The 26,588-nt window shown below is 34.6% G+C and overlaps 1 protein-coding gene across 5 annotated transcripts in view; it reads right to left on the minus strand.

The window, feature by feature from the left end:
• Nucleotides 1-5,991: 5,991 nt before the first annotated feature.
• ERBB4 (erb-b2 receptor tyrosine kinase 4) overlaps nucleotides 5,992-26,588 on the minus strand; it is a 1,184,587-nt gene continuing 1,163,990 nt past the window's right edge. For 3 of the 5 annotated variants that reach the window (XM_004601330.2, XM_055119903.1, XM_004601329.2), the window contains 3 exons: nucleotides 18,063-18,110; nucleotides 17,077-17,374; nucleotides 5,992-14,159 (listed from right to left, as the gene is read on the minus strand). In XM_004601330.2, the coding sequence (XP_004601387.2) occupies nucleotides 13,714-14,159; nucleotides 17,077-17,374; nucleotides 18,063-18,110 (792 nt within the window). In that variant the 3' untranslated portion in view covers nucleotides 5,992-13,713. The remainder of the gene's footprint in view (nucleotides 14,160-17,076; nucleotides 17,375-18,062; nucleotides 18,111-26,588) is intronic. The other 2 variants (XM_004601331.3, XM_004601332.2) reach the window with 1 other exon arrangement.

Below are 26,588 nucleotides of genomic sequence, written 5' to 3' on the forward strand. Positions count from 1 at the left end.
CAGAGAAGGGATCACCAACTATAATGTAGTCGAAGACCATGTCGGGGAAGGGAGTTGCGGGCTGGATGAGGGCTAGAGACTGAGCACAGTGGCCACTCAACACCTTTATTGCAAACCACAACAGTTAATTAGAGAGAGAGAACAGAAGGGAATGCCCTGCCACAGTGGCAGGGTGGGTTGGGGGGAGATGGGATTGGGGAGGGTGGGAGGGATGCTGGGTTTACTGGTGGTGGAGAATGGGCACTGGTGAAGGGATGGGTTCTCGAACTTTGTATGAGGGAAGCATAAGCACAAAAGTGTATAAATCTGTAAATGTGCCCTCACGGTGATTCACTAATTAAAAATAAATTAATTAATTAAAAAAATTTTTTTTGATGATTGCGTTCAGTCACACCTTATATGCTTCTGGCTTATTCCTGACTGTGTTCAGGGATCACTTTTGGTAATATTCGGGGGACAATGATAGTAGACTATACGTTAGATCAAATGGCAGGATTTGATGCAACTGAACTGGATTTGGCTGCATGCAAAGCAAATGCCTTACCCCCTGTACTATTCTATTTTTCCAGCTCCTCTTTACCAGATGTTTGAGTTCTAATGTTTAAAGGAAATTCATGCTTTCTACATTATTATTATTAATGGACTGGAGCAATAGCACAGCAGGTAGGGCATTTGCCTTGCACACGGCCAACCTGGGTTCAATACCTATGTGCCTCTCAGAGAGCCTGGCAAGCTACTGAGAGTATCCTGCCTGTACGGCACAGCCTGGCAAGTTACCTGTGGCATATCCGATATGCCAAAAACAGTAACATCAAATCTCACAATGAAGACATTACTAGTGCCCGCTTGAGCAAATCAATGAACAATGGAATAACAGTGCTATAGTGCTACAGTGGATTCAAATCCCAACTATGTCACTTTTTGTGGCCTTGAGAAAACTTTTAACCTTTGGAACATTCTATTAATGCTGTTGTTGCCGTAGATTGCACTCACATCAGTTGCATGCAAGGTAAATGCTGTACCCACTGTCCTATATTTTCATTCCATACTATTTATTTGTATTTAAAGCAGCATGCTTTCCATTGCTGCTAACTGTAGTATTTCATATATCAGTGTTCCAGCACCACACCGCCTGGGGCTCTGTCTGTTTCACTCCACTCCACCATTGTCTCAGGATCTTCCCTAACAGCGCTGCCACCTCCCCCATTCTTACTCCACAGATTTTGAGAACTGGTTTACAGGACACTTTAAATCTTTTAAAAACACAGAAAGATTGCACTCATGTGGAATATAAAGTAGCTGAGAGGTACAAGCTTGCAATGATGCAATTTCTGGGAGATATTTTTTTGGATTTAGTTACTTAAATACTAAAATACAGAAATCCAAAACCGTGCGGCCGTTAGTGCGGCCACTCGACCTCATATCGCTTCATTCTCAGCAATGGAAAACAAATTATTAAATGCTTCCTTTTCAGCAGGTCCGACTTTAAGGGGGAGAAACTCCAAACAATAATAGTGAGTTTTTTTTGAAATATTGAATGTAATCAAAGTAAAGTGAAAGTAAAGTGAAATTTATCAATAACACAGGTGGGGTGGGGGGCTAGGTAGGTGGAGGGGAGTGGGAGAGGTATACTGTGATTCTTGGTGGTGGAATATGTGCACTGGTGAAGGGATGGGTATTTGAGCATTGTATAACTGAGACTTAAACCTGAAAGCTTTGTAACTTTCCACATGGTGATTCAATAAAAGAATAAATTAATTAAAAAATAAATAAATCTTTTTAAAACATTTAAATATCTTAAACTTTTTAGACATTTTAACTTCTCAAAAGATTCCTTATTAGTGAAAAGAAGAAAACAATGGTAGTACTTATATCGTTGTGGTGAACGAAAGAGTCAATAAATGCCTGGTGCTAACATAGGATCAGCCATACCTTAAGCCTTCAGTCACTACCATTTATATCACTGTTCCTGCAATGACTGGAAATTCACCAAACAAAATAACATTTTTACTGATTAAAGGCAAGAAGCATCAATAAATGCCAACAATACATGGCAGAAGATGATCTAAGACTAAGGCATTGGAGATAACTTGAATGAGATATTCAGATTTAATCTTCAGGAAATTTTATAGTGTGCCTGTGTCATGTCTCTGGCAATAAGAATGAGTGATCTGTAGTTAGAATCTTCTGTACAGCTTGGAAGCTTTTCTTTTGCTTCTAAATGAGACTAAAAGTTCAGTTGTATGATTTGTGGAACACTGCTTATTTGGGACTATAAATAAGTTGAAACAGGTTTGCTGATTGCTATTTTTCTTTAAAATGATCTATGGGTAACTTGCAAAAGTAGGTATTTCATGTATTCACATGTCTCATGTGTGCCATTTGGTTTAGCATCTCTTGATTGCTATCTGGTGGTGAATTGTTCTGTTTATATCTTTAAAATTGCTATCAGAGCGACAGTCTTCTCTTTCTAATCTTAAGATGGTTTTCTAATGACTGTGTTCCCTATGGCTTATCATGCAGATTGATGATACCGTGCAGTGAAATACAATCAGGTAACCATGCACCTTTTCAGTTTATACATCTATGAGTGTAATGTGTATATGTTTTGAGACTAATAGTGAAATCGCTTGAAAAAAGTCTTTGTGTAAAATATAATAAATATTTGAGTATTTAACATAATATATTATGTCTAATTATCCCTGTATATGCTTACATACATGCATATTGATAGATAGTTATATTTTCAATGTATACCTATATCTATATCATTATATATGGATATATTAATAAAATATTTCAAAGAGTTTATTGACAATTTGAATTTAGCAATATTAAAGTGAAAGAAGTGAACAGTAGTCTGACTTTTGACATTCATTTGAGGCTTCATATGAATTTCAAATATAACGTGGCCTCTCCATACGTTTTCTATTATGCTTATTACTCAAAGTGTAAACATTAGATTAGAATGAATTTCTGTGATTTATTTCATAAGTTTCCATGGGGTATTTAGAAATGAGTAAAACTAGATATTCTCCCTACTTATTTATAAATAAGGTATTTTATGTGAAGTTTAATTTATACTAAGATTAGTATAGAAACTAATATTCCTAGTGATGACTGTAAATCTATTCATATACTAAAATCTTTAGTGATGATTGTAATTCTGTGTCATTTTTCCTGACACATGTAAGAGAAAAGAAGTGCCCTTAACTAAGCAGATTTTAAGACACCTTAGAAGGAACCTAATGAGTTAAAAGGTCCATGACACAAAGGAAGCTTGACACAAGGGGGTCGTGGTGGGGGGGGTGAGGTCAGGGCGTGTAGTTAGGACAGAGAAGAGACCACAAGGACAATGACAATGGTAGGTAGAAGTGATCCCTCTCCACATGTTGCTTATAATTTGTTCTTTGCTTGTTATTATGTTGCATTTTTTTTCCTAAGATGAAAGGAGACTGATTCCACATCAGGAATGTGTTGCTTTTGGATAGTATGAAAAGGAGGGTCAATTTTTCATTCAGATTAGAAAAGCTCTGCTCGGGGCTCTACTCGGGCAGGGAGGGAAACTCAATCCGCCCTGCTCCGAGGGGCCCAGGTGAAGACAGCCAGGCACCCAGGTGCAGGGACAAGAGACTCTGTGTCGCTCTCTTTCAGGAGCTTGGTTGTATAGTCTCTGAATCTTCGTCATTGATGGGATTACACGGCACCGGGAGCAGTCTGTGGGTGTAGCTTCCAAGCTACTGGAAAAGGGGTGTCTGGGTGGGCGAGGCCCAGTCCCGATCCAAGCAGGCTTGGAGATCTCAGCTCCAGTCCTGCACACCTGGGTTTCCCTGCTGGTTCCTTGTGAGGCTCATCCAAATGTGTGGAGAGTGGCTTTGAGCATGGCTGTGTCTGGGTTCTGGAGGTCTTCAGCTGTCGGGGCTCTGCTAGGGGTGGGGAGGGAAACTCAACCCGCCCCACTGTGAGGGGCCCCTGGTGAAGACAGCCGGGCACAAGTTGAGTTTCCCTCCCTGCCTAGTTCTCCCTCTCAGAGAACCTGGCAAGCTACCGAGAGTTTCCTACCTACATGGGAGAGCCTGGCAAACTCTCCATGGCATATTCATAGGCCAAAAACAGTAACAATGATGGGTATCATTCCCCTGACCATGAAAGAGCCTCCAATGCGGCACCATTGGGAAGGATGAGTAAAGAGAGGCTACTAAAATCTCAGGACTAGAACGAATGGAGACTTGACTGGGCCCACTCGAGCAAGTCGATGATCAACGGGATGACAGTAATACAGTGACAGTGATTAGAAAAGCAGTTGTCAAAAGCCAAATGAATAATGAACACCTGAGGTCTTGAGTCACTGTGTCAGCAGAAAGTGTATTCCTACAGAAAGTTGATCCTCTGCAGAAGAATGAGAAAATACAGCCGTGAATTTAGGAAAGACATTTAAGACCTAAGATGTGGCTTTGAGAATGAACACCAGCACTTTGTAATGGCATCATGATGCAATTTGTCCTTATCTGAGTGATCAGGACTAGTAGAATAAAACTTATCTCAAAAGGGTTGAGTGACTCAAATAAACTTTATATGCAGAATATGTTTATATGTGGTAAAGCACTATATAATTAATGAGTATTAAAATTGCTAAAAATTAAAACTGCTATAAAAACATATATAAGCTCAGAAGGAGACCATGTTCAGCAAATCCCTGTATGAGGAATTCATTGACCACCTAGTGAAGACCCACGCCAGAGTCTCCATCCAGCTGTGGTCACCACATAGAGTTTTAATACACTGCAAGTGACTTAAGCCAGTCAAAAAAATACTGCTAGAAATTAATATGGTCCCACTGACAATGTCATTTTCAGTTTGAGATCTAAGAAACTGTTTCTCTTTCTTCCTCAGACTATGAATTGAATGTTTAGTGGCTTGATATGTCTCAGTCCAAAAACTGTTCAGTGGCAATTATTTAAAATAAATGGATCAGAACATCCAAGAAAGAGGATGAGGGCTTCTCATGCAAAATCAACAGGATGTATAAATCTTGTAACTAAATAAATTAAGAAAATGTATTCCAATGTTGTAATGTTGAAATGTATTTCTGTTCACTGATTCATTTGATATGGGATGCAATCAACTAATCACAGTAGCTTGAAAGACTAATAAAACCATCAATAAAAAGTTATTGGGATTTTATACTTTAAGGCATGAAGAAGTAATCAACAATATTTAGAATGGAAAAGTTAGAATGGGAAACTGTTGACATAATCCTATTCACATGTCTCCAAAGTCAACCCAAACTAACATTTTTCCATGGTTTTGCCTCAAAGCAACAGGTCAGTTAAATTTTCAGTTTCACTTCCCCTTCCCACTTTAAACTTGTGAAAGTATTGTATATTTTTTTAATACTGGAAATATTAGTGGACATTTTTGTGACAAAATATTTCCATAATCATTTTTATAAGTTGCAATGAGGATGTAAAAATGTTCAGTAAAATAATACTTTTGGATGTAACCTAGAAGATATGGTCTATATGTTAATTTTCAAAAAAAGAAATTAACCACAGTAAGTTAAGCAAAATCTACACATGCAAATAGATTTGAACATATGATAATCAGATGCACTTTATGCTAAAATCATATGGAATATGTTACATTCTCCAGAAGTAAAGCGCTCTTTTTTTGATGGGAAGAGGAGAGGCAGCACATCAGCAGTGCTCAGGACTAATTCCTGGTTCTCCCCTCAGGGGTTATTCCTTGCATGATTTTGGGGGCCATAGAAGGTGCCAGGGATTAAACCCAGGTAGGCCGTATGCAAGGCAAATCCGCTCCTTGCTATACCACTGCTTTGGCACTCAGAACTAAAATGTTCTGAAGAATAGTTTTGAGATTCATACATGCAGAAAAAACAAATTCTTTTTTACATCTTTGGATATTAAATCTAAACAAGTCTTCCTCCTCCTCCAATTGACTTTTCTTATAACAAATTTCTGACACCGAAGAGAGCATTTGTTTCATATTTTATTGAATTTCATTTATATTAAATTAAAAATATATTTCTGACAGATTCATGTAACAAAAAGGCAGAACAGTTTTCAAATTGTTCAGCTGGGATGATCAGTACGGAATGAGGCAAAGCAGGTCGCATTCTATAATTGCCTTGTACAGGTACAATTCTTTCCCAAGAGCCAAGAGAGGATCCTTGAGAAGTAACTGAAAAGCCTAATTACAGAAATTTAAAATACTGTTTATCCCTCATTCTCAAATAACGACAGAAGTTGGGAGAAGGGATGGAGAATGGGACGTAGGGTTGGAGAAGAAGAAAGAATAAGGGAAATTATACTAAAAATATACCTAACATTAAAAAAGTTAGTATGTGTTAAGTGCATAATCCTTCATAGATAAAATAGAAAAAATCAAAATACACCACACACAATTGGCATATCCTATTGTGTAAGCGAGTGCAGAGGTTGACACATCACAATAGTGCTGAACACAGAATCACAAGTAATGTCAAAATAACTTCAACCAAAAAAGGAAACAATCACGAGCCAATTACTTATATACAAATCAACCCTAAAGACAATTATGTTCCAAATAAAGGTGTCCACAAAAGATAATCAAAGCAACATTACCCTTATTTACAAATGCAACTAGCCATGTCTTTAACAAGCTATAAAAATACTATTCACATTTTCAAACATACAGTAGTATTTTTTGTTTATTTCAAAAAGGCAGCTAACTTTGAACACAGGGATTTAAATGAAACATTGATGGCTTGCCAGCTAGGTATTCTTGCACCCTATCCTTTGAAAATACTTCATAAGAGAAAAGGGTTTGTTTTCTGTTTACAAATTAAAAACATAAAGAAACGAATACAAATATAATGTATATAATACCTTAAGCCTCTGCCTTTTCAATATAGTGTCTCCCTTTATCGCCTGCACTGATCTTAGTCAACTACTTTGATGCGGGCATGAGATGAGCTTGGAGAGATTTCAGGTGACTTATTTGTGCTATGAATTATTAAGCAGACTGACCTCGATTTCATTTGATTTGCTACTATGGTGATCGAGAAGAGACGAAAGAAGTCATACTGTGTGAAATGCAGTTTGGCATGCAAAAATGGCGCCCCTGGTGGTCATATCATGAGCTACAGACACAGCAGCGAGGTTGTGCATTCAAAGTTAGCTGCCCTCTCACAGCTGCTCAGTTTAATAATCGACCCATTTAACAGCAGTACCAATTTATGCTACATATTTCAAAGTACCTTACTTTAAAAGAACAGCTTATATATCTACATTTAGAAAATAACTTTCATAGTTGATTACTGGAGTAATCCCCAAAGGGTTCTTGGAGTGCTAAGGTGTACTTCCCTCACTCCCTCCCTCCCAGCCCCTGAGAGATCCAGAAATATACAGGAAAATGACTCACACTAGGGAAATGGAACAAATTCCCTCCCCCATTAACTAAAAAATCTGGAAATCATATTTGAAACTGGGATATAGAATATCAGAGATGTCATTTGCTATCTTTCAAAAGGCCATTGGCCTGGGGAAATACATCTACACATAATGGATGAAAATAGCAGTAAAGGCAAAGTGGCTTGGATAAGTTCAACTATTGCCTATAGGTAGGTATGAAGCTGTGTTTTCTAATATTTGCATACTTGTTCAAATATAAGTAGTATTTCTTGTTGTATGGACAGAACTCACTATTACACTGAAAGAAAAATGTCTTTAAAGAGAGAAAAGTATAAAAATCATTGCAACTTATTTGACAAGATAAATTTTTATTACAGTGAAACTGCACTTCCTATATATTAGACCGGTCAATGTTATTATAATAATTACAAGTGGTTCTCAAAGCTATAATAGCCTTTACCTTGCTGATAAGAGTTCACTTGTGAAAAAAATATACCAACAGTAAAATATTGGTATTCAGAAATAAAATAAGATAAATAAAATAACTTTTCAGACCAAACTACCTTGTCAGTTACTTAGGATTTTTGTGTTTGAAAGACTAAATCTAAGACTATGAATGCAATGTGAGTACAATTGAGTTTCAAAATTCATCACAGGATTGAATTATATCAAATATTACAGAGATGGATATATTAAAAGATTTGACATCCATGGCAAAACTCTTTTTAGTATTGTGAAGTTTACTCTGTGCAGGAATTTACTTGGGAAAAAAATGGGAATCAATGTCCAGATTGCAGACTCTTATGTAAAAGTCAGGCATTGGAGGGCAGAAGCTAAGTCATTATTTGACAGAGCTGGGTGTGGGACCTCAGAGATCCAATATGGCTTAAGAGATACAGCATCAGAAAGGTTACTTTGAACCTGGATGGCATAAAAGTGAAGGGAATGGAGGCAGTTGAGTTAATGGGAAGAGAAGTAAGGGTGACATTTTCCTCTAAGGTCTAAGAAAAATTATTTGTCCTTTGATTTCTATCTAACAAGACAACTTGCTAATCATGGAGTGTTTTCTAGTAAAAAAAATATGTGAATACCCTCACTAAAGGAGGGTTTGGAGTTTTTCCACTCATGACTGGAGAGGCATTTGCTTCTGCTGAAAATACCAACTGGCTCAGGAGGAGTGAGACTAGGGTCCACAACTGTGACACATCCTATATGTTGATCTGCTCTAAAATTTCTGGAACTTGAACAGAATGTGTTTTGACTGTTTTATAGAAACTATTCCTTTTACTAAAAGAACTTAAGCAGCCAATGGTGCTAAAAGTCACTTGTCCACCTAGATGCACATGTTCTTAACCCAACCTGGTGTCTGCAAGTTTCATGATCACACTTGCAGTGGAGAAACCTACTTCAGCAAATGCATCTCTAGGACTAGAAAAATTGTATTCACTTAATGTAGAAGAACAAAGCTAGCTCTGTTGCAGTATCAAGGAATCCACTGACATTAATTTAAAATTATACTCACTCTAGATCTGAGTATCGTTTTCATTCTTAGGCAATTTGGAAAATGAGTCTGTTTTATATGACTCCATGGATATGAAACTGTCCTGCAAGGTATAATATATATATATGTATATATATATACACATATATATATATATATAGAGAGAGAGAGAGAGAGAGAAAGCACAGCCAAATTCTCTGCCCATAGCACAAGGAGTAGAAGTTAGTTTTTCTGGGAGGTAACAACTAGAAGCCTAGACATCTGGATTTCTCATTTGTTCTCATTTGGTGTTAAATGACCAATCTAGAACTAGAACTCAAATCATGAATAAAGAGCAGTTTGAAATGTTTGATTTAGCATTTTACAGAATATTGATAACTAGGTTTTTTATACATGAGGTTATTATGATAAAAGAAAACATATGTCACAAATTAAAGGCAATTTATTGGTTTACTAAATGTCACTACTCCTAGTTTGTCCCTGCATAAAGTAATGGGATATTTTTATTTCCTTCACTTCATTCTAAAATCCTCTTCCTTAAAGTCAAGTATAATGTACTTGCCTGTTAAGCCCTACAAGGTGGTGCTTGAAAAATCAATTTAAAATATTACTTCTTATGTATCATACACTTCGAAATAGTAAAGCAATAAGAGAATGAGAAAAAATTCATTGTAATGCTTTTAAAGCAAGTTTTCACAAGTTTAACCAGCTCTTAATACGCCTACTTTCAGCTAAACCTAACAAATAACAACTTTAAAAGGCAAACTTATTTTTCACTACTCATAATCCATCCTATATTTCATATCCTGGATTTTATTTTATTATGTTACATTTTTGTGGTTGATTTTCTATTTTGACTTCTTTAATAATATTAAATCATTTAATAACCTAACTAAATCTACAACTTACAGCATTATCATAGCTCTGCCCAGGTATATACATGTTTTCATGATCACCTTTTCTATGACCTTATGAACTACTTATACTAGTTAAATAATCAACAATTATAAATGAATGAATAATTCAAGTTTTGAAATAAGGGTTAAATAGCTCTAGAAAAAACTTCTATTTACATCCTTCCCTGTCAGGCTTAAGTGATTTATTTGTCTTTTCACTTTTGACACTTCAAGAAGCACATTGAATCACATCTTCAACTTCATCTAGCAGCAAAACCTCACAGTCTTATTACTAGTTTGTCTTCCTCATTGGACATATGCATACATTATGCCTTGCCTTGCCTTTTGAAGTTATTCATACCTTAAAACACATTATAACATGTACCATACTATCTCTTCCCTCAAGTTACACATAGTTAGTACTTTTTCCTGGTCAACTAAGAATTTCTTATTTTCAGTTTTGTATATTTTAATAAAAAAATTTAGTGTTGCATTAGCATTTAAAAAATTTAAAAATTTTACTTTTTGAAATAACTTTAAACCTAAACTGTATTACTAATATTTAGAAACCTAACCATTGCTCAACTCTCTAAGCACTGTTCTGTGATGCAGACAGCTTTGAAGTTCTGGGCCGCAACTGGTTTAAAGGAGAATTTTTTTCTACCTGTTTAATAAGTATTTCTTAAAAAAAAAAGAGAGAGACATATTTTTCATGATTCCCCCAAGGTTTGTCTAAGCCACAGAATTTGCTGATTTAAAACAATTTGTGTAACTTTAATATTAAGTTTCCACAAGTTAATTTAGTTGATTTGGGATATTTGCATTCATACCACCAGCCTCTAGAATCCAATATTGCAAAGTATTTAATAGGCTTAATTGGCTTTAATATTTTTTTTCACTCTACTGTGTGGAATACAATATTTTTGGAAGAAGCAAACCTTTTCTTCCTTACATACATTCTGCAATATGTTTTTGTAGTAGAGAAACAAAAATAACTTAAAAGAGAAATCCTAAAACAACTGAAATAAATTATGTATTGCAGAACTCATTCAAAGGAAAAATAGAGTCTTATGAAGCTTTGAATTATACTTGGATCTATCTTCTGTTATCAATTGGATATTATTTATGTTTAAGGGACTTATGCTCTTAGAATGAAAGAGACTAAATTCATTAAATATATTTTTATTGCTTTCATGTAAAAAATAATTTTCTTCCCTTAATCAAAATAAGCCATACTGTTTTACATCTATGGAAAAACTCACATGAAGATTTTAATCAGAAGTTTTAGTAAGGGTGCTGTCTATTATTATCTAGAACCAATTTTTATAGAAACTGAGATTAATGCCCAAATTTCCATAATTTCCAATAAGATGTCAGTTTTCCCTGGAGATTCATCTGAATTGTGGAAGATTTCAGAACTGTTATTCTAAGAACTATTGTAAACCCTGAGAAGTTCATGGTTGAACTTCACTAGAAGGAACTTTACAAATCTCTCCCTTGATCTACCTCACTATTTTAGTTTCCACACTTTTCAGGATTTATGAATGGTCCAATCCCTGTCTCTCCATGTTTCTTAGCCCAAACCTACTGGTATTTGCTCTTGATTTAAGAGTCGGAAGTTAGAAACCAGATGTGCTACTTTGTCAGCAATGCAATATCCTTTTAGATCAGTTTGTGTCTGGATAAAGACATTAAAACTTCGTCTCTGTCACTTTCAACAAAGTGTGGGTATTTAATTCATGTTCGAAATTAGTTCACTTGGTATCTTTTTAAAAACAGCTGATTTTATAGTACTCGCGTCTAGAGCATGCTATCTGACGCCTTGAATTCATGAAGAGATTTAAATGTCATCCCAATACATCCAAGCAACACAAATTTTAAGATTGAGATCAGATTGCATTTAACTGGGTGTTACCTGTGTAACTGTTTTTAGTAGACTCTAAGTATTTGTCAGTTGAAAAAATAATGGTATAGATGAATAATGAATGTGTGTTTCCAAAATAGATTTCTCTTAATTTTCTTTCTATACTTCTTTTTACCAATTATTGATCTACTTGGAAATGACACCAAACTTAAAGAGTAGAAAATATTATAAAACTATTAATAAATGGGGAATTAATTTCATAGAAAAGATACATCTATTCAATTTTCATAATTACTAACTTGGGGCCTCTTTCTGGAGATTTATTCTTGCCACTTGTTCCCATAACTTATTTGAACTCAAATGATGATATTTTCCCCCCAATGATATGTAATAAATACCATTCTAAAACTAAATGCTGTATTTGAAAATATATATGAATTATCAAAAGATTAGTATGATGAATATTGACATAATTACCTGAAAAAATTATGTGTTTTTACTACATCGGACCCAATGACCTACCTATAAGTTACGAGTTTGGAATTTTATTCAATATATCAATTTATGTGCAGAGTTGCCTTCCACTAGATGTGACTAAGTTTCATGCTGGGAATTCCATGAGTTTTTAGCCAATGCATTCTTACATTTCACCATTATGGAGTATACAAACTAGACAACTTTCCTTGTGCAGCAAAAGTGATATCACATGTAGATACTGTGCTGGCCTTTTATAACACCCCCTGTATTTTGTTCCAAAGTCCTAATTTGCTTGTTTTGGCATATCCATAGTATTTTCTTGACAGCTTAGCTCTGTTGTTTTTCAAATGTACTTAAATTATTTTGCTGGTTGCTTCCATATTGCTTCATTCAATATCCAAAAAAATGGAGTTCAGAAAGTGAAGTAATAAAATTATCGCTTAAGTGCAAATTACATTTCTGAGCATTTGTCAGGTAGACATACCCAATCCAGTGTGTTTCTTCCAGTTCAAGAGATTTCCCATTGGACACCTCTGAGAGTCTCAGTAGTTTCATACACCACACAAAACTGCTAGCTTCTCATCTACTCTTAACTTTACTAACTGCCTATCAAGTACTGTCTGTCATTTCTAAGGAAGAATGTGTCAAAGAATGTAAAATAATGAAAGAAATGTACATACTATATCATGTAAAACATGAAAGTTAGATGTGTTGTTACATATGAGTTATGTCTTGGCCTCCCCTTCAAAGGACCATATTTAAAATTGTGGTCATCATTCATCCTATAAAATAGTTCTCTTTAAACCGATCAATTTATAGCTACACAAGAAGAAACTCTGAAGTAAAAATATTTGCCATTGGGAATGAAAACCAAAAAAGGGAGAAAAAATATATATATGGGCATACCAAAGCAAAGATAATAGGGAAGAACCAACCAACAAAATATCCTTCCAAACATAACTAGTTTCATTAGATGGAGAGTCAAACATTATGAAAGCTGAGTCGACCAGTTTTAGCTTGTCCAGATAAAAACTATTTGAAAATTTGATGTTTAATCTCAATAACTAGCATGAAATATTTACATACATATGCTTCTGTTTTAATGAAAATTAGTAGGATTTCCAGAGATGCTCAAGTATGTACATTAGTTCCTACAGAAAGGAACAGAAGAACACGTGTCTTCCAAGCATCCGTGTTAAAAAAAAAAAATGGGGGGGTAAAAAAAAATCAATGAAAGACAGAAATGTGGAGAACTGATTTGACAGCAGGCAGCACTGCCTTGCATTTGCTGGCCATCTCTAGCTGTTGCAGTCTCCTGACCAACCCATGCAGAGAAATGAAGAAACAAGGGTGGTTTCCCCTGTCTTTCTCTTTCAGTGCATCCTTCTAGGCATCAGGTTAGCTAAGCACGCAACCCTCACTGCAGTGTCCTGCTTCCCACTGGAAAGCCTCACCACGACTGGCCTTCGGCAAAGAAGGAAGACGGCAAGAGAAAGAGAGGCGGCTGGCAGGGACCCTTCCAGAGCGGGCCTGTCTCTCCACCTTCACACACCTCTGCCCAGCTCACACCACAGTGTTTCGGTGTCTGTAGGGGGGAGGAGGCAGCACAGTGCCGGGCTTCAGGGAGAACTCAGAGAGGTATTCGGGATTCTCGGCCACGAGGGGGCGGATGCGTCCGTTCTGCTTATAAAAATATTTTGTGCTATACTCCTGCAGGTAGTCTGGGTGCTGGAGGGTGCTCCGCGGCGGCAGGCTGTGGTTCCAGTAATCGGGGTTGTCAAACGCTTTCTTGACCTTCTCGGGCACCGTCAGTACGTTGTTCTTCAGGTACTCGGCGTTGCCCAGGGTGTTGGCGAAGGTGTTGAGGTACAGGGGCTCATTCACATACTCATCCTCCGCCTTGGAGGGGCCACTGGAAGCGTTGTGATATTCAGGGTTATCCAGCGCCTGAAGGTCTCCGTTCTTTCTCCGAGAAACGAAAGGGTTTTCCTCCACAGGGTTCAGGTATTCTGGGAGAGATACAAAAACATAATAGTTTTAGCACCTGCGTTGCAGAACAGTTACTCAAGGAAGATTCCGGGGAGGGGGGTCATCTGCTCTGACTGGAATGCTGAAGGCACACGCATTTGCTTTTCATGAGCCTTCACAGAGTATTTCCCGTCCTGTTGCTCACATACATATGTAAAGGAGTTCTGTGGGCCAAGAAAGTGTCAAAACCAGGTACCGGTAAGGCCAGGAGCAAAAGTTCCTGTAGATGATGCTTCTTCCCTTCAAATTGCATTTGTCCCTATTTATGTGGAGACACAGTTTTCTATTTTCTAGACAGGTTTCTATTTTCTAAAAGTCAGTCATTTTTGTTGCAGATAGGATAACCTAGTAAGGGTAAATTGCTTTTAAATGCAGAAAAAAAATCAGACCTTTTAGAAGAACAGTAAAAAAATTAAAATGGGCAAAGCTTAAATCTATATTCAGATTGTCGTATTATAATTTTTTATAATCTATAAAAAAACTACAACTGTCTGTATAGAAAACAAGGTTTGTTTTGTTTGTTTATTGTTTTTGGTACATGTCTGCGAGAAAGCTTTAACATGTCACATGGAAAAGGAGCAGTCTAAAGAAAAAAATAAATGAATGAAACCCATAGATAGGCATATAACATGCCTTTGTATTACTTGCTTGGCAGCATATATAATTAAAAGCAGGCTATAATTGTACATTTCATGTCCAACGAGAAATACTTTTCACAAAACAGGAATCTAAAGTTGGAATTATATGAAATTGTCATTTTATAGTGTTAATCCAATCATAAAGTGGATAGCTTATTTAATAAATTGATATTGCATAGCAATGGCTTAATTTTTAAAAAGCTGCTAATTATGCTGCTCTGCTCAAATTTAATCTTATTTTTGTCATATCATACACTAAATATAGAAATATATAAATATAACTATGTGGTAAAAATATTATTCTTTTATAATACATATATGTGAATGTCATTATGCCTTAGTCATATTTTGGTGTTGGGGCATGGAAATAACATAGTGGTTCTCTGAGATGATGCCATTCGAAACAAACACTCCATTTTCTCTACTTACCCTAACGTCAACTCAGAATTATTTTCCTACAGACTGATGGATGAGTTAAGTATTTATCACCATATTCCAGTAAATATGTTTTAAAGTAATGACTATTTCATCACCTTATATATAGATTTTCATTTACTATAACTTTATCCTTATAATAATCTTGTGAAAAGTACAGTCATTGTTTTTCACTTTTATAGACATAAAACTAAAATTAAATGTTATATAAATTATAAGCATTTGGAATAAAATTCAGACATTCAATTCCAAGTGATAAATGATATTCTCTCATATTGTTTATATTATTGTCCATGCTGAAGTAGGGTAAACTGTCACATCATAAAAGAGTCTTAATTTGAATTTTAAAGTTCCAGTCATCCTAAGAAAAAAATGTATGAAAATCTTTTAAGGTAAATATAAATTCAATATTTTCTTTCCATACCAAATTTCAAAACTTTTCTCTTATTGGTTATACCTGATTGGACACAAAGTTCACGCCCCAGTACTGTTTGTGGAAACATGCAGTGCCAAGGATTTAACAAAGCCTACTGCATGCAAAGTATGCAACCCTTTAAAGTTCTCTCCCCAACTCCAACAAAATGTTTTAATCAGCAGTATAGGAGAATTAAAAACTAACATATAACTGTTAGTCTTCAGATATTAAATATCTGGATATATTCTGCAGTGAATGTGTGCAGACTGACTTTATTTTCTTTTCTTGTGAGTTCTACATCGACACTTCTCAATGTGACCACTAAGCCTGAGTTAAAAGGGAAACCTGGAGATTCACGCAATTATTTACATAGAAATAACTGGTCCAGTAGATATTTTTCAAGGGAGGAGAGTTGTCAAGTCTATATTTGTGTTACTTTGGGCACACATTAAACATTTTATATTATTATTACATTTATATTATTTATATAAAATATTTATTTATAAAATGTTATTTGTAACATTTTATATTATTATATTATTATAATATAAAATAATATCAATCATATATTTAATAGGGTATTTGCAGTATATGTTTAGTGATACTTAATTTTTATTTTGTAAAAGAAGATATAGTAAAGAATGTATTATCTATAACATAGAATCTTAATATACAGTTTAGAGATGACACTGAAGACTAGTGATGACTAGTTTTTAATAATAATCATCCTATTATGATTATATTAATGTAGAAAGAGGCTGTTTCAAAATAAAAATGCTCTTTTGTTTGAATGTTTAACAATTCTACTATAGTGGAAAGTTATTGCCGTGCTTTATAAAGCCAAAAACAGAATATTTCAATATATAATGCATACACTTATGTATATTCAGGATTTGACTTTAAATTTTATATATATCATATAATATATTCTAAATTTCTGTAATAAGTTAAGTTATTAAAATGGCAGCAGTTTAAAGAACCAACCATATCTTTCCTTGGTGCTATCAAAAATCTTTGGACACTTTTGTCAATAATATAAATCTTTGTTTCTCACAGTAAATTCAATAAAGTAACAGCTATAAAATCATGCGATAGGTACCTCATTTAAGTATTCCAATTAAAAATCTATTTAATTTGAGTTTTTCAGGCTTGTTGATGAATAAGTCATCTCAGTGATGTTATAACAGTGCAGATTCCCATTTAGATGAAAACTGAGATTCCAATTTCTTATAAGGTTTCTAGTTGATTTGATCATGTGGATTCAGAAAGCATCTTACCAAAAATAGAAACCTAGGAGTGTTGGGGGTGTCAGTTGTTACACAACAGTGGTTTGGTAATTTTCCTTCTGTGATTTGCTTGTATACCTTGTGGCTATCGAATGTCTATCATTTCTGAGCATTCTATTTGTACCTTGTTTGGGTTTGTCTCGCATCGGAGTCATGTAACCTTCTTCATCCAGCTCTCCCCGTGGATTCCTTTCCGGAGCAAACACTGTGGGGTCAGCACTGTACCTCTGGGTGCTGCTGTCCTCTTGGACATGGGGTGTTACCGACTTGCGGAGGGTTCCGTTACAGCAGGAGTCATCAAAAATTTCAGCCGAAGCACCCTGAACAACTGGAGCTTCCGGAATGGTGCTGGTGGTGGCTCGGTAGGGCAAAGGTACCCCTTGGTCTGCGGCAAAGCCCCCATCTCGGTATACAAACTGGTTCTGTCAAAGGAGAGACACATTTGGACAGAAGTCATTTTGAGGAAGAGTAGTATAAAATAGGACCAAGAAACAAAATGATATGGAAACTAGTGTTCAGAGAAAAGTCAGCCTGTTTTTCAATTTTTTCCTATAATGGTTAATGAATCAAGTTGAAAGGCTAGAAATATTTAAAAATGCAATTTTCCTTAAAAGATTAGTTATGTAAAACAATTTGAAAAATCTATTTATTTTACTAACCACCTGATATACAATATAATAAAAATCTATTTTATGTTCTTTTCCTACATTTGCCTATTCTGATACAAATTCCAAATTGAATTTTCATAACAAATGCTTTGTAAATAGCTATGCTCCACAGGTCACTGAGAAGTCTTGCTTTTTAACCATAAAACCTATTCTCACGGAAGCAAAAATAACAATAACCTCCTTGTGCAGGGTCATAATTTATGAGCCTAGGTAAATTCTTCAGGAAAAAATTGAAAGCTACTTTTGATACATTATATTTCAACTTTGGATTATCTACTGCGAGAAAAGCCCATCCACAATGGTAGCTATATAATTTACAGCAAATTCTTAGTTCACTGTTGGCAAAGGCAAAATGAGGAAATTATGGGGAGACAAGAGAGGAAACATGATAAGCAAAGATCAAAAAATCCTAAAAGATGAAGGTTGATCATGAAATACTTACTCCTGACATGGGGGTGTAGGCAGGAGGAGGGCTGTGTCCAATTTCACTCTAATAGGAAAGAAAAATGGAATGATGGATATAATAAGAGGTAACATGAATGAAAAAAAGGAAAGAAAAGTCACATGAGCTGTATGAACCAAAAGGAAAAACATGCCCAACAGTGATGTTTGATAAAAATTAAGCTTTATGCATTTTACTGGAAGTGAGTTTATTTATATGTTTTGAGGATATTTTATGTCAATCTCCAGTGAAAGAAATTATATGAAGATAAAATTATAAAATGGATTTAAAGTTTAGATGACAATGACTTTTCTATTAATTAACTACAAAATAAAGGCAGACATATCAGTATCTAGTTATAAGTGAAGAATATTTTCCCTGGGAATGACAACAAAACTAACTTTCACTGATATGATGAAACTTCAGTAGAAGACAAACGTCAATTTGAATTTGCTGGAATAATTTTGTTATGAAGTTATTTGTTTTCTTATTTTAGCAAAAGGCCAAATATATTAGCATTCTATTATAATATATATATACATATATTTATTCTTAGAGATTAGTATTCCACACTTTTGGATGAATAAAAGTAGAAAAATATAAAAGACAATAAATATTTCTTAAGATAAAAAGGGATATATGAATGCCAGCTGTTTTTCAGTAAATGATTATATATATAGATACCTACTATAAGGAGAAATATATGTTATATGTCATGTGGTCATTAAACACATTTGCTGAAAACATACTATTTATGTATAGCAAAAATGTTCATACTTTTCTAGGCACTGGAAATAATGAATAATGTAGACAAAGTCAGTTGATTTTATAAAGTATATTTTCTCCACACTCTGGCTTTATGTAAACAGATGAAGAAAATAAAATTCAAAATCAGTAATATCTTGAAATATCTATGGAATTAACTAAACATTATTCCAGATCAATGTTTCTACACTCTAAAGTTTAATAAAACCGTTGAAGAAGAATATGATTTGATGAAGAGTTCACCATTTAATTTTATAGCAACTGGATTATACAAATCCCTATAATTCAGTCTATTAGGTACACTAAGGAGGAATTTTGAACTCCTACAGTGAGATTATACTTTAAATCCCTCCCAAACTGAATTACTTACATGGCAGTATAGAATATTTGTTGTCTAATAACATAACTAACAATACATTGAAGACATGAGGAAAGTTATAGATCTCATTCTTGTAAAATCAATCCATAGAAATACATATTGTTCAAGAGAAAAGTTGTTTATGTTTTGTAAATTACATGGATCTTCAGTTTCATTTATTAGCTAGCACTGTAGTCAGGAAATTGCTCAGACCCTCATTTTCACCCTTGGCCTTATTCCAGTGAAGATAAAGCAAGATAATGCATATGATTTTAATAACTACACTATTACATAAATATAGAAGGCATCTAAGAATTAACTACACATCAAAATGCCAAAACTATTTATTAAAGAGGAAATTTGAAATGTGTCTGTTCTCCACATCACGTTATGTGGTATATTTTCCATTATTTTAGGTTTGAAACCAAATACCCTTGTTCATAATTTAAAAAAGAAATTTTCTGTTTGGTCAAATGCAAATTAGGGGTAGGGTAGAAGAAATATGACAACTGCTTGGTGGAATTTTATCCTTACATAAATCTTTGCTCTATCCTATCATTACACTTGACTATTCAGCAAGTATTTTACAAATATTTATTAAATTCTTTAATGACAGCATAGGGACTCTGGTAAATACTACAGATATCACACATTTACTATATAAGACATAGCCAACTTTTGTATTTTATACTGCACAATAAATATTTCCTGACATCACTAGAATAAAAAACAAGAGCCAAGATAAGGCTAGTGTGAATTGATTTTCATTATGTAATAATACATTAGAAAGCAAGGTATTCCAAAGTATTAGAGATTACTGGTATTTAACCTCTTTCTTTGCAAGAATTGCTACACTAGGTAATCGTAGATTAGAATCACAGAATCACAGCTGCAGAAATAGTTGACTGGTGCACATTTTGCATTTTCTAGAACTTCAGAGATTAGTAATCAAAGAAGTAACTCACAAGCCATTTTCATCAGGAATACTTTATTAGCTACATTAATTATCTGGGCCAGACCATCTTCTACTGTAAAGGAATGTTATATTAAAAATAAATAGCACTTTTGTACTCTGTTTTGAGACATTATATGAGGCCACGCTGCATTAGAATGCACCCACTATCCCTGCTGAGACAAGTCTTTCAATCAACAACCTGCCAACTCTCTCTCCACATACTGCCAGATACCATCTCAGTAACAGGAATGTTTGTTACATGTGCTTCCTAGATTTTTCCATTAAAATGGGGGGGGGAAATGATGAGCAAAAACCCCTTTAAAAACTCATTGTTTTCAGGGCTTCTGGCTGCTTTTATGTTTCCTTTCCCATTTATTCTGTGCTTTTTTCTTCTTTTTTCTCTTTCCATGATAAAAAGCACCTCATTCATTTCCCCAGGAAGGGCAATGCAGCTACAAGGGAACATCTGTGAGGCCAATTAGCTGGGCTGGAAATGTGATATAATTGTTGTTTAAATATATTTAAATTACATGTTAATCACTGTGTCATAATTTATAGGCTTTGAAAATAACTTTTTGTACTTGAAAGCCAAGCCAGATTTTCCTTGTTTTTTGCTGTTTTTAGTTTGTAACGAGCTCTTCTTATTCCATCTCCACCCCCACCCCCCACCAAAATTCTCCATCCTCGAAGAGCTGAACTTTTAATATTGGAAAGAATGACAGCTGCAAGTAAACTGGTGGAGTAAAAAATTAAGCTCCCCACAGTAAGAATGAGCTGGTGTGACCTTAAAGTTCTAAGCGGAACAAAGCAGTGCTCTCAGCTAAAAGGCTTTTGTTTTTTCATTGTGCCATTTCTGCTGTCCATCAAAGCCCAGCTTTGTGGATCTTCAGGAAGCAGCACTGGGTGCATCTGTTCAATTAGCCAGTGAGTGGATTTACTGTCAGCAGGATAGAGATGGAAAGAGATGGGTTACAAACAGGCAGGTGATACGGAGTTTGTTCCTAGTGGGGGGATTTCTAAAGGTGATGGAGAAAGTCAAGTTTAATTTTGTGACCATATCACCGGGACACTGTATGATTAACTTGGACTCAAATGCCAGAGGTTATAGAAAAGGCAGGTGCCACCTTATATATCAAAGAGGGTGTTAAATTCACTTTCACATAAATCATGTCCTGGAATTTACAGTATTTCTTATATTTGTACTATTTGATATTGTTCCTAAGCAGTTTCAAATTGCTAATCAGATGGCGAATGTGTTGTGATGTATTTGAGTATGTATGAATGTATGCACATAGACAAATGAATATGTATATATATACATATATATGTAAATCTACTTTATGTTGAACATTAAGTATTTTTCCCCCTTAGGAGAAAAATACATGCTTAATGCCTACTTTCTATCTAAATTAGTTATGTGCTTAAAAAGACAATTTTTCTTTGATATTTTGATAACTGTTACTCAATATTAATTATAAATTAAAGTTTCTAAAAGTCACTAAATCCCTTTAACTAGAATAATATGTGCCTATAAGATGTTGATAATCCATGAGCACACATTTATTGCCTAAACAACTCCATAGAATAACAATGCTCAGGGTGTGTTCCTAACACTATACTCAGAGATCACTCCTGGTTGTACTAGTGTGACCATATGTAGTGCCTGGGGATAAAATCAGAGTTTGATGCAAGGAAAAATAGCTCATTACCTGCTGTACTATCTCTCTAGCTCTGCCATACATTTTTAACATTCTTCTAGGCATTTTTTCAGGTTATGTAATATACAAATAAAATATGTTCCTATATTAGATAAAAATACATGTGACATCAACACTACATATTTCTCAGAACTGAATTCAACATACTTTTTCTTAATATTTTAATTTTATTGTGATGTCAGAGGAATTAAACAAGGGTCTTCCACATGGAAGGTGGAAGTTATGTCACTGATACTTTAAACATAGCGATTTTAGATATCTGAATTTATAATACCTTTTTTTACCAGGCAACCAGAAAAACAAAAATACACACACAAAAATGTGTACACATCCTCCAAAATAAAAAAAAACTAAGTGAAGCTATTGAATCTAAGTAGCTGTCAGTCTCACACACATACACACAGTCACAGACAAATGCACTTTAAATCAAACGTGTTCGTGTTAATTACATTCATCATTTAGTTGGTGTAATTATGTGGGACTCTAAATTTTGCTTTGGGCTAGAGCGAGTGGGACATTTTGGCTTGCATGAGGCTGGCCCAGGTTTGATTTCTCTGCCCCTCTTGGAGAGCCTGGCAAGCTACCTATGGTGTATTCTATAAGCCAAAAATAGTAACAACAAGTCTCACAATGGAGATGTTACTGGTGCCTGCTCAAGCAAATTGATGAGCAACAGGAGGACAGTGATACAGTGATGTAGAAACAAAATAAATAATAAAGCATGAAGAATAAAATATTAAATGGTGCTATACTTTATATAATAAATATTTACAAATGAATGAAGTATTAACTACATTTTAAATGATTAGCGGGTTTGCTTATACAGGAGATCTTCCTTCCTAAGTAGAGCACAGCGGATAGGGCATTAGCCTTACACGCTGGCCAACCTGGGTTCGATTACTCCGCCCCTCTCAGAGAGCCCGGCAAGCTACAGAGAGTATCTTGCCCACAGGGCAGAGCCTGGCAAGCTACCCCGTGTATTCGATATGCCAAAAATAGTAACAAGTCTCACAATGGGGACGTTACTGATGCCAGCTCGAGCAAATTGATGAACAACGGGGTGACAGTGACAGTGACAATAACTACATATTTCAGTGAAAAAATAATACTGATTTGAGTTCTCACATTGTTCATTTTTCACTAAAACTGGAAATTAAATATTTCTCATGGTTTATTTTAATATATTCTGAAAAAATTGAATGCAGAAGCTTTGAAAATTGTCAGTAAATATAAGCAGGATTCTTATAAAAATCCAAAATATGTAAACCTGGTACCTTTAAAAAACATGAGTAACTTTTTAAAATCAATCTTCAAATTCATAGTAGAACTTATCCCTCTATTAAGGAAATAAAGGAGTAGAAAAAAAACAATAATATCTGCTATAAATTCTAGATTAATTTTGGCTTTATTTATTGTAAAACATATCAGGATATATGTTATAATTAAAAGTTACGGTATTGGGGCTGGAGTAATAGTACAACAAGTAGGGAGATTGCTTTGCACCCAGTCTACCTGGGTTCAATCCCCGGCATCCTTTATGGCCCCCTGAGCCCCCTCAGTTGTAATTCTCAAGCATTGAGCCAGGAGTCTTCCCTGAGCACACCTGGTGTGATCAAACAAACAAACAAACAAACAAACAAACAAGCCAAAACAAACAAAATCATGACACTGATTTTAGAGATATAAAAAACCGAAGATCAGAAAAATCTGAGTTGCTTCAATGTTTTCAGTCTAATCTCTTAACATTTCATTCAGCTACTTGTGGGTTTTCATTTTAGCATTCTAATTCCTCTTATCTTTGACACCTCACAGTGCTTAAACTCTTCCAAATAATTTCCCATGTTTTTTCTGTCCATAAAAACCTAATCTGAAAGTATTTGAAACTCATTGGCATTGGTTATAATATACTGATATTTTTTTGTAGTACAGAATAGTCATTCTACCAGCTCTCTAAAGTCATTTAAGTTGATATAAATAATTATGTATATTTATCTGAGATATGTGTCTTTCTATGGATCATGCATGTGTGCATCTATTTTTTCATGCAGGAACACACACATTTACCCATCATGACAATATCAAAGTCATTTAATTATTCTTTTAAATAATTAAAAGAAATTATTTTAAGTAACCAGAAATTACAAGAACTTTTTATGGCAGTATTCTAGCTTATAGATGTATTAATGTTCATAGTATGGGACTTAGTCATGAAGTTCCTCTTCTGCCTTCACTAAGGAAAAGTATATGTTTTATGAGAGAAATTCTTATATCCTTTCAAAATATCAATAGAAAAAAAAGGGAACATTTTTCCTAAAAACATTTTTGGCTCAAAGTGTCAATAAAATTAATTTGAGAACCTCATTTTATTATACCTTTCTTCTTGAAGAGTCTGTATATAGTATAAGTCAAAGAACATTGTTACCATTATCAAAAAAAAGACATAATGAAACATGATTGACATTTATGCCATCATCTCTTAGTGGCTTCATTCATGATAACCAATAAGAATTTTATCACCCTTTCTGAGATTACATACAAAATCACATAGAATTTGTATTTTTTCATTAAGATGTAATTTCTAGATGTTTATTTGTTTGCTGGTTTCCTGAAAGTTTTGTATGTTTAGGTTTCCTTTCACATTCATGTTGTAATATTTGAACCTTTTCCTAATTTCTAATTAGCTGCTAGTTAACACATAATAAATCTAGAGATGATAATTTCTAGATTTTTGAAAGACTTTCTAATGATATTTTCAAAAACAGAAGGCCTGGGCATGTCTCTTTAGCTCCTAATTCTTACCCATGAGAATATTAATTCAGTTTAATTTGTTTCATTAAAAGTCAAAGAGAAATAATTAACTCTGTACTATGGGTGCAGCTTCTTGAATAGCCTAAATTACCACTGAATACCAAAATTGTCTTTCTCTCTTTCTCTCTCTGCTCTCACTGCACATATTTTTATTTACTAATTACAATACCATGATTATTAGTTTATGAAGACTTTTTAGCACATGAACAATTTATTGAGGTCATGAAACTTTTGAAGACAAAATTTTCAGGAACAGAAAGAAAATAATTACACGAAGTATTCAAGCTCTATAGTTGTATTTTGGAACTCTTTCCTCTATGCTCTTTGACCTTTTACAAATTCCTAAATATCTTGGGCATTTGGTTAATTTAACTCTTAAAGAAGGAAATGAGGAATATAAGATTATTAAATTCATTACATTTATTATATCAGATATACTAAATGAACATTAACATTTTTCTTTAATCGCAAACTAGTGATTGTTACTATAAAATATGATCATCAGTAATGCAAAGATGTCTTATAAACTTTTTCTCACATAAATATTTTAGAAAGCCTCCCTCTCTACTTTCAGAAGCTTCAATAGTCATGCCCACCTCCCAGAGCCACCACCGTGTCAACTTCAGATTCTGAAGTTCCTGGATCATGTAGCTGTATATGTGGCCACATGGCATCTCGAAATTTCAGTAGGAACACACCAGATTAGATGAGAAAGTAAAATAGAAGCCAAAAAAACCTCAACAAAAACAAAGAAAGCTCAACTAGCAAAAAATATCTGAGCAAATCTTCAGAAAAGGACTTAACAACCATGTGGTGAGATATAACAATTTTCAATAATTTTCTGTTACGGAGTCTCCTGCCCCTGTGCCTGGCTATCTTCATCGGGGCTCCTCGGAGTGGAGTGGGTTGAATTTCCTTCCCCATCCAGAAACTATAAACAAAGCTCCCAGAAGGCCTCATATTGTCTAGTTCTCCCTCTCAGAGAGGCCAGAAAGTAACCTGCCCACTCAGCAGAGCCTGGCAAACTCCCCAAGGTATATTTGATATGCCAAAAACAGTAATTATGATGGGTCTCATTCTCCTGACCCTGAAAGAGCCTCCAATGCAGCACCAATGGGAAGGACAAGTAAAGAGAGGCTGCTAAAATCTCAGGACTAGGACAAATGGAGACGTTACTGGTGCCAGCTCAAGCAAATTGATGAACAAAGGGATGAAAAGGATGATGACAGTGACAGTGACAGTGATTTCTGTTACAGAAGTATTTTTTGACAATTCCCTTACCCATTTAGTTGAAATAAGCAATATTAAAAAAAAAAAGTATTGTGTACCTGCTAAGACTTGAAGGGTGGTTGGAAAATGAAGATATTGGTAGGTGATAGGTCATTCTAGTGGCAGGATTTGTGTTGGAATATCGAAAGCTAATAAAACTCTATTAAGAATAACTTTGAAATTCATGATGTTACAATAAAGTATTTAATTTAAAAATGCATTAATCATTTTTCTTTATTTTTCATTTATTTTAAATGGAACACTTAGCCTATGTGCAAAATATCACTGCATGTTCTGAGAGGCAAGACGTGTTTGGATGTTTTGTTAGTGAAGTTTAATTTTTAAATATATTTTCTAATTTAAGTTTTAATTTTACAGTTTGAGACCATGATTCTTAAAAATACCATATGAATTTTTAAGTCACCCAATTAGTTGGCAATAATACTTGCAGAAGTATTTCCTGAGTTTACACTGAATGTACATTATATTATACCTCACAGTTCCAAATTAGCATTTAATACTTCATAAAAATTCAGGTGTAGAGTTTTGAAAGTGTAGTTTTATTTTTTCAGACAAAAATAATTTTCCTTACTGTAGCTAAGGGCATAGGTTTTAACCATGATGGTAATTATTTTTAGTTAAAATTTATGTAC

This window comes from Sorex araneus, chromosome X (genome assembly GCF_027595985.1).
Source record: "Sorex araneus isolate mSorAra2 chromosome X, mSorAra2.pri, whole genome shotgun sequence".
Classification (NCBI taxonomy): Eukaryota; Metazoa; Chordata; class Mammalia; order Eulipotyphla; family Soricidae; genus Sorex; species Sorex araneus.